This window comes from Liolophura sinensis, chromosome 11 (genome assembly GCF_032854445.1).
Source record: "Liolophura sinensis isolate JHLJ2023 chromosome 11, CUHK_Ljap_v2, whole genome shotgun sequence".
NCBI lineage: Eukaryota > Metazoa > Mollusca > Polyplacophora > Chitonida > Chitonidae > Liolophura > Liolophura sinensis.
The window spans coordinates 30,098,007-30,111,362 of record NC_088305.1 but is presented as its reverse complement, the minus strand read 5'-3'; the positions used below and the strand labels follow the sequence as shown (position 1 = coordinate 30,111,362).

At 48.8% G+C, this 13,356-nt stretch overlaps 1 protein-coding gene across 1 annotated transcript; it reads left to right on the top strand.

Moving 5' to 3' along the window:
* The first annotated feature begins 1,062 nt into the window (after nt 1–1,062).
* LOC135478306 (zinc finger protein 417-like) lies at nt 1,063–2,617 on the top strand. Its single transcript, XM_064758581.1, has 2 exons — nt 1,063–1,383; nt 2,342–2,617. Exons 1-2 carry the CDS (start codon nt 1,063–1,065, stop codon nt 2,615–2,617), a joined length of 597 nt encoding a protein of 198 aa, XP_064614651.1.
* Nucleotides 2,618–13,356: the final 10,739 nt, after the last annotated feature.

Below are 13,356 nucleotides of genomic sequence, written 5' to 3'. Positions count from 1 at the left end.
GATAGTCGATCTTCTGGAGAACCCATAACACAGGGAAACAATCTCCGGTGGTCAGTTCAAATGCAGTTCATGTCAATTTGTCATCGCCGTATAATAATATAACATTCACAAATAGATAATGAGCAAACTCCAGGCATGAACGGCTGCAGTTAACAAGAATCTGGACATGTGGTAGCCCTAGTCAACTTCATACGTGAGTAGTATAGAAGGGGCAGAGCGTGTCGTATTGGGGAGGAGCAGTTGGGGAGGAGCGGTCTTGGCGCCTGAATTTGGTTGATGTCCGCGCTGCGCAACCCATGAGCGAGGAGCGTGATGCGTGACGGACCAATGAGTGATGTAGGTGTGTTGTTGAGTCCGCGCTCAGAGCGACGCACGTAACGGTACAATAAGCGCATCTCCTTCAGCTCCTTCGCCCCCAAACGCACCCATGGGTGACCACGCGGTCTTGGAGCGAGTAAGGGTGTGACGTCACCCGCGAGGAGCGCTCAGAGTTGGCGCCTGAATTTTATTGACGTCCGCGCTGAGCAACCCATGAGCGAGGAGCGTGACGGACCCATGAGGTCAAGGCACCTGAAGTTCGTTGACGTCCACGATGCGCAACCCATGAACGAGGCGTGTGATGCGTGGCGGACCGATGAACGACAGGGGAGCGAAAACGTTCACTTGTAAAGTTGGTTTGAGCAGCTCCTTCAGGTCCATTTTGTGCCAAAACTAACCAATGGATGAGCTCTATTTCGCGCCAAAACTGACCATTAGGTGACCTCCATTCGCGCCAAAACTAACCAATGAGTGACCGCGCAGTTTTGGCGCCTGAATTTTGTTGACGTCCTGTTGACGGGATAAATAGAAGGTTGAGAGTGAGGGAGGAATGTGTCGCTATTGGGCGGCTTGACAAGTACATCTCTCGACAAAACCCATCATGGCTTACGGAGGAGGGGGAAGAGGAGGAGGATTAGGACGAGGAGCAGGAGGAGGAGGAGAGGCTTCAGAAAGGGAGAGATAACGTGCCGAACGTGTGCCAGGCACTTTTCCAGACGGAGCAATTCCCTGCGGCACGAGAAAATGCAGCACGCCGAGGAGGGAGGAGCGAGCTTGACATCCCCTACCTCGGCGGTAGGGGGTGAGCTTACTTGCAGAACGTGTGCCAGGCACAGTTATAGGGAGGACAACTGGCTGCGGCATGAACGAACGTACGACGCGGAGGAGGGAGGAGCGAGGATCACGTGCCTGACTTGCGCCCGGACGTTTCCCCGACGGTCACATTTGGTCCCCCACCAGCAGGTGCATGGGAAAAAGAAAGAATCGTACCCATGCGGAGGGAGTAACACGACGTTTTACCGGTTGTGGGATTGGAGAGTGCATCAACGTGCTGAACACGGCAGGGTAAGTAACACACATACACACGCATGAGTATCGTATAGCTATAATTCCGTACAGTATAGTATAGTATAGTATCGTGCAGTATAACTATAGTAGAGTATAGTTATGATATTGTATAGCTATAATATAGTAAAACTACAGTAAGGTAATAGAATGGTCGCATAGCACGGCGACTTGGCGCAAAGGTCAAGGGCGTGTGATGACGCCACACCCCGCGCACAGTGTCAGCCAGCATGGTGAACACGGCAGGGTAAGTCACACACTATGGTAAAAAGCCGAGCGGTTTCAGCACTGGGTCAGACACCGCAGCGCTTTGCTTAAGTCACACATCGCATTAAACAATCGTCTTATTTACGTTCTTCCGTAGACCTGAAGGGCGTCAACTAAAACTGACATATTTATCATACGATGCAGTATAAACACATTCCCTATTTCCTACTATGAATGGTCCAATTTTCGAGAGGAAGCCAGCATGAGCGGAATGTGACTATACTATAGTTACACTGTACTGTACTCTACTGTACTCTACTGTAGTATACTGTACTATACTGTACTATACTATACTATTTTTTTTATAGACGGATGAGTCGAACAAGAAGAAAGTGGAAGATCCACAGCGAACCACTTCCAAGCCGACCCAACCCATCCCTTGACTATCTCCTGCCTACCAGTGTCAGCGACACACGGGAATTGTATCGGCGGTGCCGGCGGGTCACTACATCCGATGGCGACGTAACAGGGAGAAACTTGTTCCCTCCGGCACCGCGAATGGCTGCGCTACAACGACCGGCGAGGATTGACACCTCAAGACTTGCGCCGGGAAGTGGACCACAACAAAGCGCACGTCGAGTCCCAGGGTTACAAGCTAAAACCCATGTGGGAGTGCGAGTTTCTTCGCCTGCGGAAAACGAACCCGACCTTGCGCTCCTTCCTGCAGCAGTAGGGCTTATCCCCGTCACAGCGACAGTCAAAGACGCAAGCTCAGCTGGTGGAGGCTGTCGTCCAAGGCCGGTTGTTTGGCTTCGTCGAATGTGACATCCACGTGCCGGACCATATCAAAGCAGACTTTGCGGAATGTCCACCCATATTTAAAGACATCGATGTGAGCCGAGAGGACATAGACCCCACCACGGCGGACTTCGCACGGGTGAATGACATCATGCCGGGTTCCAGGCGAAAGCTGATCGGGAGTATGTTCGGCACGGAAATTCTGCTGGCAACCCCGTTATTGCAATGATACCTCGCTCACTTGTTGGTACTGACCCACGTCTACCAAGTGATGCAGTACACGCCCGGGCAAGCCTTCCAAATATTTGCGGACGCCGTCACCCAAGCCAGTTGACAAGGGGACGCCGACCCTTCCAAGGCTTTCATTGGGGAAACGATGAAGCCGTTGGGAAATTCCGGCTATGGAAAAACCGTGACAAACCAAGACCGGCATGTGGATGTGAAAATCTGTGACCGGATGAAACGTGCAAGTTACTGAAGAGTGTACGGTGCCGCAACGTCAACCAAATCGATGACGACACCTTCGAAGTGGTGAGCAGCAAGAGTACCATCATTACAACCTGCAATTGCAAATAGGATGTACGGTGTACCAGTACGCCAAACTCCGTATGATGGAGTTTTATTGTGATTTCATGGCTCGTTTTTTAACAAGGCTTACTGGCAGTACTGCGAGATGGACACTAACTCCGCGTAATGGGCTTGTCTGACCCGGACTGGGAATTCTTGGTTAAACCTGAGCTGCGGGCGGTATACCAGGCGGAGGGGGACAACTGGTTGCCTCGACGCGACCACTACGACTTTGATAAACGTACGCCTGGGCTCTTCAAAGTCGAGTAGACTGGTGACGTTATCGTCAGTTTATGTTCAAAGACATACTATTGCTACGGCGGGGAGTCGAACAGTAAATATAAACGTCATGTTGGACATTGGTATAGCATTCGTAGCCTGTAAAGGCCGTTCCAAGTCGATAATCGCAAGATGCATTTCCAACACAAGACAAGCTCTCCTGCAAAGACGTTAGCGCTCGTGGGGTGGAGAAGAACGTTTACCTCTCCGTGTTGCGCAACTACCAAAGCAAGAGTGGTGTGAACCGAGGCATGCGTATGCGGGAACGGCGCAGCACAAAGGCGCTTTCACTTGTTTTTACGGGAAGCGCAAAGTAGTGCCAGGTGTGAGCACCACCTGGATTTTTGACTATCCCCGACGGTTATATACCATGCCCCTTACGATATGTTTGCCGTGAAGGTTAAAATAAATACAAGTCAAAAACCACTGTGTGCGAGTGTCATGTCATTTTCTCGTTATTTTTTTTTTAATTTCATAACATGTCGAACAGGAACAAACAAAAGATGGAAAGAACGTTATTACAGTTGGTGGACTGATAAAAGACGGGGGCTCGACCCCAAACTGGCGGTCCACCCAATCGAACACCATTAAGTCGTTATCGTATGTCGTTCACGACGTGTGCAACGTATGTACAGTAGCATCCATGGGACGACCTCGAGTCCACTGGGTTAAGTAATACACGCAATATTTCCCACACACGGCCGTGTCCAGACTCCCGACTCGCCGATCACTCCACGTCCAGTGTTGTGTCCTCCAGTCTAGTGGTGATATCGGTGAGGAGGAGTGGCAGTCCGTACGAATCAAGGTATTCTCCCCGGAGACGGCGTGGTTCTCGGCACACGTCATGAAGACGGCTACCCAATGTTGTCCGGGGCGAGGGCATATGTCTGTGTTGATGACGCGGCCCAGGGTGTGTTGGTCACTTGGTTAGGGAGGTGCTCTCGAGCGTAGACATCTCCCAGCACGGACCGTGGAAACACGTCCGCCTGTAGCACACGTTGCAATTACAATGTGTCTATGTGGTTGTTGTTTTATAACTGGCGAAGTCACAGAGCACGTTTCGGCTTATGTCTATTTCTATTATATTGCTGAATTCGGCGTAGCACACCACATTAATGGTTTCTGGCAGTGGCCTGGCAAACCGCATCTCCAGCCGTTCTTGCAGTTCAGATCCTCCTCACAAGACATCAAGGCAAACGCGTCCTTGGACGGAGTGAGTCGGACTCGGACGCTCAAATTGTTCAGCAGGTGACGTCGTTGCAGCCGTTTGTCAAATCCCGTGTTGGTCTCATCCGTCTCGTCAAACTTTGCTGGGGTGTCCGCGTACCACAAGGCGGAGGACAGCTGGGTGTTCTTGGCCTCTCTGCCCTAAGACAACAACGTCTCCACGTAGGCACGGTACGGGTACATGTTGGTGGACGCGGTGATGAGTTTGTCGCTCAGGGAGACGTCGACCTGTTGCCATAGTGAATGCATCCACAGGTTAGTCAGACCTACACCCTTGCCGACCTCCACAACCTCTCCCTCCCCTTCGATAATTTTCGCATACGTGGTGTCAGCCAAGTCCAAGTACGTGTCACTGTCCGCGTCTGTGATGAGAAATTCCATGGGACCCAAGTCGCTCAGGCTGGCGATGGGACTGTAGGCCTCACAGCGACCTCCCGAACGCTGGAGTCGGCAAGGTTCACGAATCAAAGTCACTGCTAGCCGAAGGGCAACACTCGGCGTGGGAGGAAGCCATTGCGTTAGCTAAAAATATCCGGTGCGGAGCGGGGTTTGGTGCGTCGAGGTTGGCGGGAAAGTGTCCATCTTCTTGGTCCAACGAGCAGGTGAGGACGAGTGGCAGCGGTGCGTCTTCTTGGTTCTGCGTGCAGGTGACGAGTGGGAACGGTGTGTCGGACCTTCTGTTTTATAGACGCCCCTCTCACCCCGTTCATCTTGCCCAGCATCCTGTGCTAGGCATAGCGAACTGCTTTGGCCGCCAGCTGTCTTCCTTTCCGCCTCCAAAGCGCGTTGTTTCAAGGCCTGGCTCACCGGCACTCCCTTGTCTCGCATGTTGTCCATGATATTTTCAGTCCGGCACATAAATCAGTTTTTCCCAACGCTCGCGCAGCAGGCTCGGTACATGGAGGGATTGTCTACCACGCTCATTGCAAAGGTAGTGCGCGCCGCTATCGAAGGTGAAGTGTGATCGTCACTTTACTGCGTTCAAATGCCCGTATCGTCCCTAATATCAATTTCCACCGTCGAGAAATGCTTGCGCCGCACGGGGATGTATTTCACGTGTTGGAAGGTCTAGGAGATTTTGCTGCCCGTACTTCCCTTTCGTAGTGACCAGCCGCAGCAGCGGTGCCAGCATGTCTCCCACCACACGCGGTTCGACAATGTCCGTGCACACGCACAGCGTGGGTGTTGTGGCATGTAAATCCTCGATACCGATATGTAGCAGATCCGCCGGCCCCATGAAGCAATCGTGCGGTAAATTCATGAGCTGCTTCAGATGCGGGCTAAAACTAAGCTCCAGTTGTTTCTAAAACCGCAGACTGTATTTCCGCAGCACATCATCAGAGAGTTAAAGGGTGAAGGGTAATATCCTTCTGGCAATGTTAACTTTTCCTTACTGCAGTGCGGGTTCTCTTTGGAGTCAAAGACATACCGCACTTCGTCTTGCCGCACGTGGAACCAAGTACGGGGGTACTGTATTTCTACCAACCCAAATTCTCAGTCACCAGTCAAATTCATGGGCTGTGACAGTAGGGTGATGAAATGTGTCAAGGTATTGCTGAGGAAGTAGTCGAGCGAGCTGTTACTGGCCAGTGTCTTCCATCTGGCGCCGGTATTTAATAGCGGGGTTACGATTGCTGGAGATGGACGCAGTCCGGGTCGTCCCTGTTGTCGTCTCTGGGTCGACGTGGAATCGTGATAGTAGTGTTTTTTGGTGTTAGTGGTTTTGGCGGCAGGAGGGCGAGAACCGCTCGGTGTCGCCTCATAGCAGAGCAGCCTTTCACCGTAAACCGACAGGTACGCTCTCTAAAATCTCCCCCTCGCTCAAGCCACCGACAGGCTTGGCGGCTGGCTGGTTCGTTGTCGAACTTGGCTGCTGCGCGGCTTGGTATTGATCTTGAAACGCACGGTACCGTTGAGGGCTGTGGTGATACCGCTGTATTTTCTCATCGTCCGAGAGAGTCTTGTCGTGGAGGATCGATGTCATCTTTTTGTCGAGCGCATAGAGAGCTTTAACAGTACTCGGGGTGGTGGCCGCGTGAGCGTGTCTAAGAGATGCGGCTCGACCAAGACCATTTTCTTGGCATGCTGCATTACCTCCCAGCTCTTATTGATGCCACCGATGAGGGCTGGTGCGGCGGTGAGGAGGAGGCCGGGCAGCGCTCCGCGGTGAGACCACCGCGTTGAACAATCAGTCCTTTCTTATGCAGGGGAACACTTTTCTTGACCAAGGTCGAAGACTCGTCTTGTGCCGCAGTAAATTCCCCTTCTGAGCCGCCGATAGTGAAACGTTTCCATTTAACACATTCTTGGCACACTCACACAAACACCGAAGTAAACCCGGATCGTTGCCGCGCAGCACGGCACGTCGAATGACGGGGGTGGTTCCAGCTACAAGGGACAGCAAGGGGCCGCAACGTTGGAGCCGGCTGAGGTAAAAACAACTGATTCGGCAGATCGTGCGTACGAAGTTTTATGACTTAAGCATTAAGCACGCCTACGTGCCCAATCTCTCCGGGGAATATGTGGGTTCGAAGTCGCAGGTGGTCGAGTGTGGCTTGCTTGAAATTGACCAGCAAATACCCGTGAGGTTCGGCGGTGGAATCCTCAAACTGCGTCCGCCCCGGAGCCATCTGTTTAGCAATCGCGGTAATTTGAGACGCGTCTCGCGGGTTTTAAAACAACACCAAGCAGTGTGCGCAGACTGATAGTACGATGATCTTTGGTGTAGTTCTGCACGATGTGCGCCACGCTGATATTCCGGTGGTGTCTGCCTTATGTAAAATTTTGTCATGCGTTTGCCCGCTTTGGCCATCAAATCGTCCACTACGACTAACGTCCGCTCTCCCGTGTCAAATGCTGACGGGCTAGGCACACCTTCTTCAAATCGAACGTTGGGTAACGTGGTGTATAACGGCTGCTCCCTCGTGAATGAGAGCTTGAGTGCGCTCCACCAACCGTTTCACAAACACGGACTTTCCACACCCGGTCGGTCCGCTCACGATGCAGGTAAATGGATGCTTCCATCGGGTTACATACGTTTGACGTGCCCGGCACCTAAGAATTAAAGCTGGGTGGATAGCCGACCAATTTTACCTATTAATACAGTTTTCCTCGGCGACGTTCCCTTTTAAGATCTCTACCTGATAAAATTTGTCTGCCGCGGCTGCCACCGCTTACAGTTCGGTCTTGTAAAACGTCTTGAGTAACCGTTCCCCTTTCAAGTCCTCCAGTGTGTACACGGTAGGCTGACTAGGGTGGGTGCGGACGATGCGGAACATTTCCGTGCTCCAATTCGGGAGGTACGATTTTTAAAATTTCCCTTTCACTTTACTTATACACTTTACTTACACGAGATTGCCGGCGCAATAACTGTACACCGATCGCTTGGACCTGGGTGGACCTTTCAAGGCTTGATCGGAGCCCACCGTATACTCCGGTGATACGCTCGATTGTAGCCGCGGAGCAGTGCCGGTAAAGCGTCCAGGTACTGAGAGTGTTGTGAGCGGTGAAATATTTGTACATGTGTCCTTTAAAAGTACGGTTAAACCGTTGTACCACGGACACTTTGGTCACGTTCAACGTGTGAAAAAAAACCCCACTTTTGTCCTTTAAAAATGCCTGGAACGGTCTGTTCAGAAAATCTTTGCCTTCCTCCGTTTGCACGTAAAACGGTCGACGCCCCGCCTTGAAAATGAGTAGAAATGCATCGATCTGACAAGCACCGGTTTTGGTGTGCAATGGAACCACCCAGCTGTACTTGGAGAGGACATCGATGCAGGTTCGGTAACGGTTGTCATCGTTCTCTTTGGCAAACGTTCCCATGCCGACCACGTCAGCCTGCCGCTGACTGTCTATCCCCTCAACCACAACTCCTTTACCAGGATAGCGTCTTCGAGCGGGACGGTGCAGCGTGTGCGTGTCCTACCGGGTCAGCCAAGCCGACACGCGGGCCCGACTCAATTTGAGTTCATGTTGCCGAGCTGCCTTGAGCAAGGGCTGAACGTCGCTGTAAGCCGCTGCACTGTCGGTGTCGGACGAGAGCGGCATCGACCGCGTTTGAGTCACTGTCCGCGAGTGTTCTCTGACCCAACTTTCATCCCCGACGCCGCCGCGGCTGCTACTGCTGCTGTTGCTGACGCGGTGACCGGTGCGGCGAGGTAGCTGGCGGCTGGTGCGAGGCATAGTCCGGTGTCGTCCCTGTGTCCGTGTATAGTGAGTGAACCTCAGTCTTACAACTTATTTCAGTAAATCTACAAGAACAGCTTCGAACAGTTCGAACACTAAGCAGTGTAAACCATTTATTCACATATATACAATCAAGTCATCAAATATTTCATCAGAATCAGCAATACCATTTGTGAGAGAGAAAATCAGGAACAATAACTCTGGGCCGCTTATTGACACGGCTGTAGAAGGGGAACAGCCTTTGGCAATTTAAAAAATGCTGAGAAGCATGGCAGGCTTTACAAACCACGACAAAGTGATGTGAATCATTTCGGTCGGAAATAAATATCTAAATAGCTTCTATCTGAGGTAAGGCCATAGAAACTCCAGGTTGCACAGCGCCAAGACTGCGTGGTCACCCATGGGTCCGTTTGGACGCAAAGGAGCTAATGGAGCTGCGCTCATTGGTCCGTTTGCGCGCATCGCGCGTGACGTCAACCGACTCTCGAGCCAAGATCACGTGGTCACGTGGCCTTTTGCGTGTTACGTCACTCCTCGCTTTGAGCGCGGACGACACACCACGCGTCACGCGCATGCGCCTCGCACCTGCTCCTCCCGACAATACGACAAGTTCTGCTCCTTCTATACTACTTACGTGACGTTTATGCTTTTGACGGCTTATGACGTTTTAACAGTTAACCCTCAGTGCAGCCCAATACCCGACTCTCAAGCGCCTCTCTCACACCTGTGCCTCTCGTCACTTCTTCCACTCAAAGCATGCACTATTAAAATCCCAGGCATGGTATCTTTGCAGAAGATACTACAGACCTTGAGTCAAAGTCACCCTGCAGCCTGCCTGTCATCGTACTGTCAAATGGCAAACGATTTGAATACACGTAAACGTGTTGTGCCTAGGGGACCTCCGTGGCTCACTTCAGCGTGCTGAAGCAGCGTGATGAACCAGGACACTCCCCCTAGTTTGGTTGCCATGAGTTTAAGTTCATGCTGACTTCCTCTCCCATCGTACGTGAGAATAAATATAAGCGTCAAGTCTGACATTCATATACCATTCGTAGTCCGTAAAAGGCGTTTCAAGTCGATAATCGCAAGATTCATTTCCAAAACAACGTTTAACACTAACTCCCAAAGACAAAGGTATATAAGAAATTATACGAATAAGAAATAAAGCCGGTATCACACAAGCGAGAAGCGGTCATCAGTTTTCAATGATGCCGGGTAGACAATGAATATTCCAGGCATGAATTCCATATTAAAGTTCAAATTCGTAGTCCGTGAATGAGTTCCAGGCCAAATAACAATTAAACAAGTATCTCAGTCGCGCTTTAATTGCAACTGTTCACAAAGGCATCATGCTGATGTAATGAGCATGGCTACATTTACGGACCCTAGCCCCAGGTTAAACGGTATTAGATACAGTTTGAATATGACGAGCGTTACAGGCCCTAACCGATCAGATTATGATTCAAAAGTAACGGACGATTACGTCTTTCCCGTTAATATGTAAAGATCTCATGCTACAAGAGGCGCCATCTATGATGTTTCACATGACATACAAGACAGACGGTTAGACTGGGCAACCAGCGCCATCTATGTTGTTAAATACCATGTACGTGATAGATATGTACATAGGGATAACAGCGCCGTCTATGTGGTTGATCACAATGCAGATCGCTAGAGATTCTGAACGCTCTGTCCATACCTGCCAACGAGAGTGTTATACTCATTGTAAAATTTGAGAAACATAGATTAAAGGCGTTTGATGGAGTATCCTTGACAAACTAGTTTTTGAACGAGCAACTTGTGACGCAGATTAAAGTCATCACAATTAACGCAAGATCTAACAAATGCTACAAGGCGAGATATGTATACGACATATGCAGGACCCCTTGGTATATTGCTATCTAAATAAGGATAATTTACAATATGAGAATTGAAATTATCCCTTTTGTCGTAAAGGTGGCGGGAAAGGAGACCTTGTTTGTCTCGGCAACCTGCGGATGTTCGTGGGTTTCCCCCGGACTCTTACCGGTTACCTCCCACCATAATGCTGGCCACCGTCGTATAAGTGAAATATTCTTGAGTACGGCTTAAAACACCAATTAAATAGATAATAAATAATTTCGTGCCATGGAGCAGTTCCTAAATCAGCAAGGCTGAAAAATTATTCGAAAAGTGATAAAGGTAGAAATGTGCAAATGTAACAAGGGTTGTATGTAACAAGATACCAGCTTGGCAACAATGACGCGGATATTTGGACCTATTTTTCTCTTGTACGATATAGCTCTCAGTTTTATGAGTGGAGAAGACTCCATTTAAATTTGCTACTGTTTATGTATTTACATCAACAGTTAGAATAAAACCATAACTGTGGTAAACTGACTAGAGGCCGTTTTTCATCGGTTACGTATGAGCATTTACCAACCATCACACTGCTCTGGTTCTTCTCTCTGTAATGTACGTCTATCACACTGTCGTCGCTGCTTTGGTTTTTCTCTCTGTGCTGTACGTCTCTAATAGTGTCGTCGCTGTTCTGGTATTTCTAACTGTGCTGTACGTTTGTCACAGGGTCGTCGTTGCTCTGGTTTTACTCTATGCTGTACGTCTATCACACTGTCGTTGCTGCTCTGTTCTTGTCTCTCTATTCTGTAGGTCTACTCCATATGCTGTACGTCTATCACACTGTCGTCGCTGCTCTGGTTTTCCCCGCTATGTTGTGCGTCTAAATTATTCTGAAGTTCCTTGTATAAACCAACATTTTTTGGTAGGTCTAGAGACAAATATCCACTTGTGTGACTGAAAGAGAAAGGTTCTAACCACTGGGCCACGGCTCCACTCACACTCCTTACGAATTATGTTTTACACACCTAAGATCAAGAGAACGCATGCGTATAAATTATTATTAGAGACGCAGGTTGAGACGGATTGTATATCTTTTCTGACATCACTTCCTGCTTCATCACCCCGGTGACCTTGGTGTTGTTCAAACTTTCTGTACAATTATGGGTGCCAGTGAAGTAAGCGAAAGGCAGAGAGAGACGCATGCCCTGTAAGGAGTATGGGTTCCGCTCACGCTTTTGTTTGATCCCACCATTTGTGTCTCTGACCGGCTGCTTGCGTGCGTGACGGAATACCAAATTTGGGTTGACGCGGGTTGCCACGGCAACACTCTGTGGCTATAGATTTCTTGTAGGTAAAGTAATTATCGAAGAATTCTCGAGTTTTTATGAGTTCGTTTAAAACCCGTTAACTTCAAATAGACATGGCATCGATCGGAGAAGGAAAACAAGTCACCTGATGTGAATCAGATCAGAGAAAGTTTATCAGCAGCTGGATCCGACGAACAGAGATAACACATTACATCCAGCCGAGCAAATGCTCAGCCGATTCGATTAATCTCCAAGAGAGACAGAAAATGCGGTTAGTCCGCGCGTAAAGTTCACAGACTTTCCGCGCGGACAAACACTTTCGAAATTTTACTCTAACATACAAGGATGTTTATTAAGTTTTGCCCCAGACTGTTTTTTGCTTAGTGAGTTGTGTACGATAAACTTGTCTCTTTCTTTTTTCCGCCATTCGTCCTCGCAAATTAAGTTATAAAACATCGGTAGTAAATCAGGCGTAGCTAGGCCTGGCAGTGGACGGTTAGATATTTTTCGTTGTCTTGTATTTCCGTATTCATAATAGGCGAGTAATGAATCCCTCTTCAGTTACATTCGGATATTTTGTACTAGTTTTACCCACGAAATTTATTTTTGGAAATGCACAACTGTTGTTTGGTGTTTAAATGCAATACTTTTAGTTACTTGTGAGTATTTTGTACGAGAGTAAATCAACGTGAGAGAAAAACTGCAAAGTCAGATAGTATCTAATGCAAAACTGGACAATGTGTGACGGAAGCCGGACAAGACATCATCGAACATGATGGATTAAAACTGGATGAACAAGAATACGAACTGTAAAGAAACAGGGTAGGAAACCTACAAGTCTAAAGAAAATGATCTTTCTTTGTATTTGGACAATATCCACGCCTCAACCCCAGAGTTAATGGGTTACATGAAAACACACAATAAGTTGACTGACTCCTGTGTTCTAGTTTCTCATTGCTTTACCGCCAATAAACAGATAGATAAAAAGAGCCGACACTTTCCCGGTTTACTGTTTTGTGATCCAAGTGAGCTGACTTATGTTTGTCCTCTTGTTTTGAAATGCTTGCAAAACATCTGATGTGTTTGTATATTAAATGTTAAGACATTTCAACATTTTGAGTAGAGTGAGTGAGTGAGTGCTTTGGGTTTAACATCGTACTTAACAATTTTTCAGTCATATGACCATGACGGAATCCTTAGAGTGCATGTAACGTGCCTCCTTATTGCAGGACGGATTTTCACCGCTCTTTTATCTAGTGCTGCTTCACTGAGACGCCTTACCGAAGTCAAGTAAGCTGAGCCATGATACTGATACGGGTCTACCAGTCGCTGCACTATCCCCTTCATTCTGAACGCCAAGCGAAGAAGTTAGAACTTCCTCTTTTAAAGTCATAGGATTGACTCTGGATCTACCGCTCCGGTAGCGGACGCTCTACCAACTGTGCTATCGGGGCTGGTCATTTTGAGTAGACCCTAATGTATTGCAATGTACATTACTGGGTGCTTTTTTACCTGATTAATCCATCGTGACCCATATGTGTAATTAGCTACTATTTAACCATTT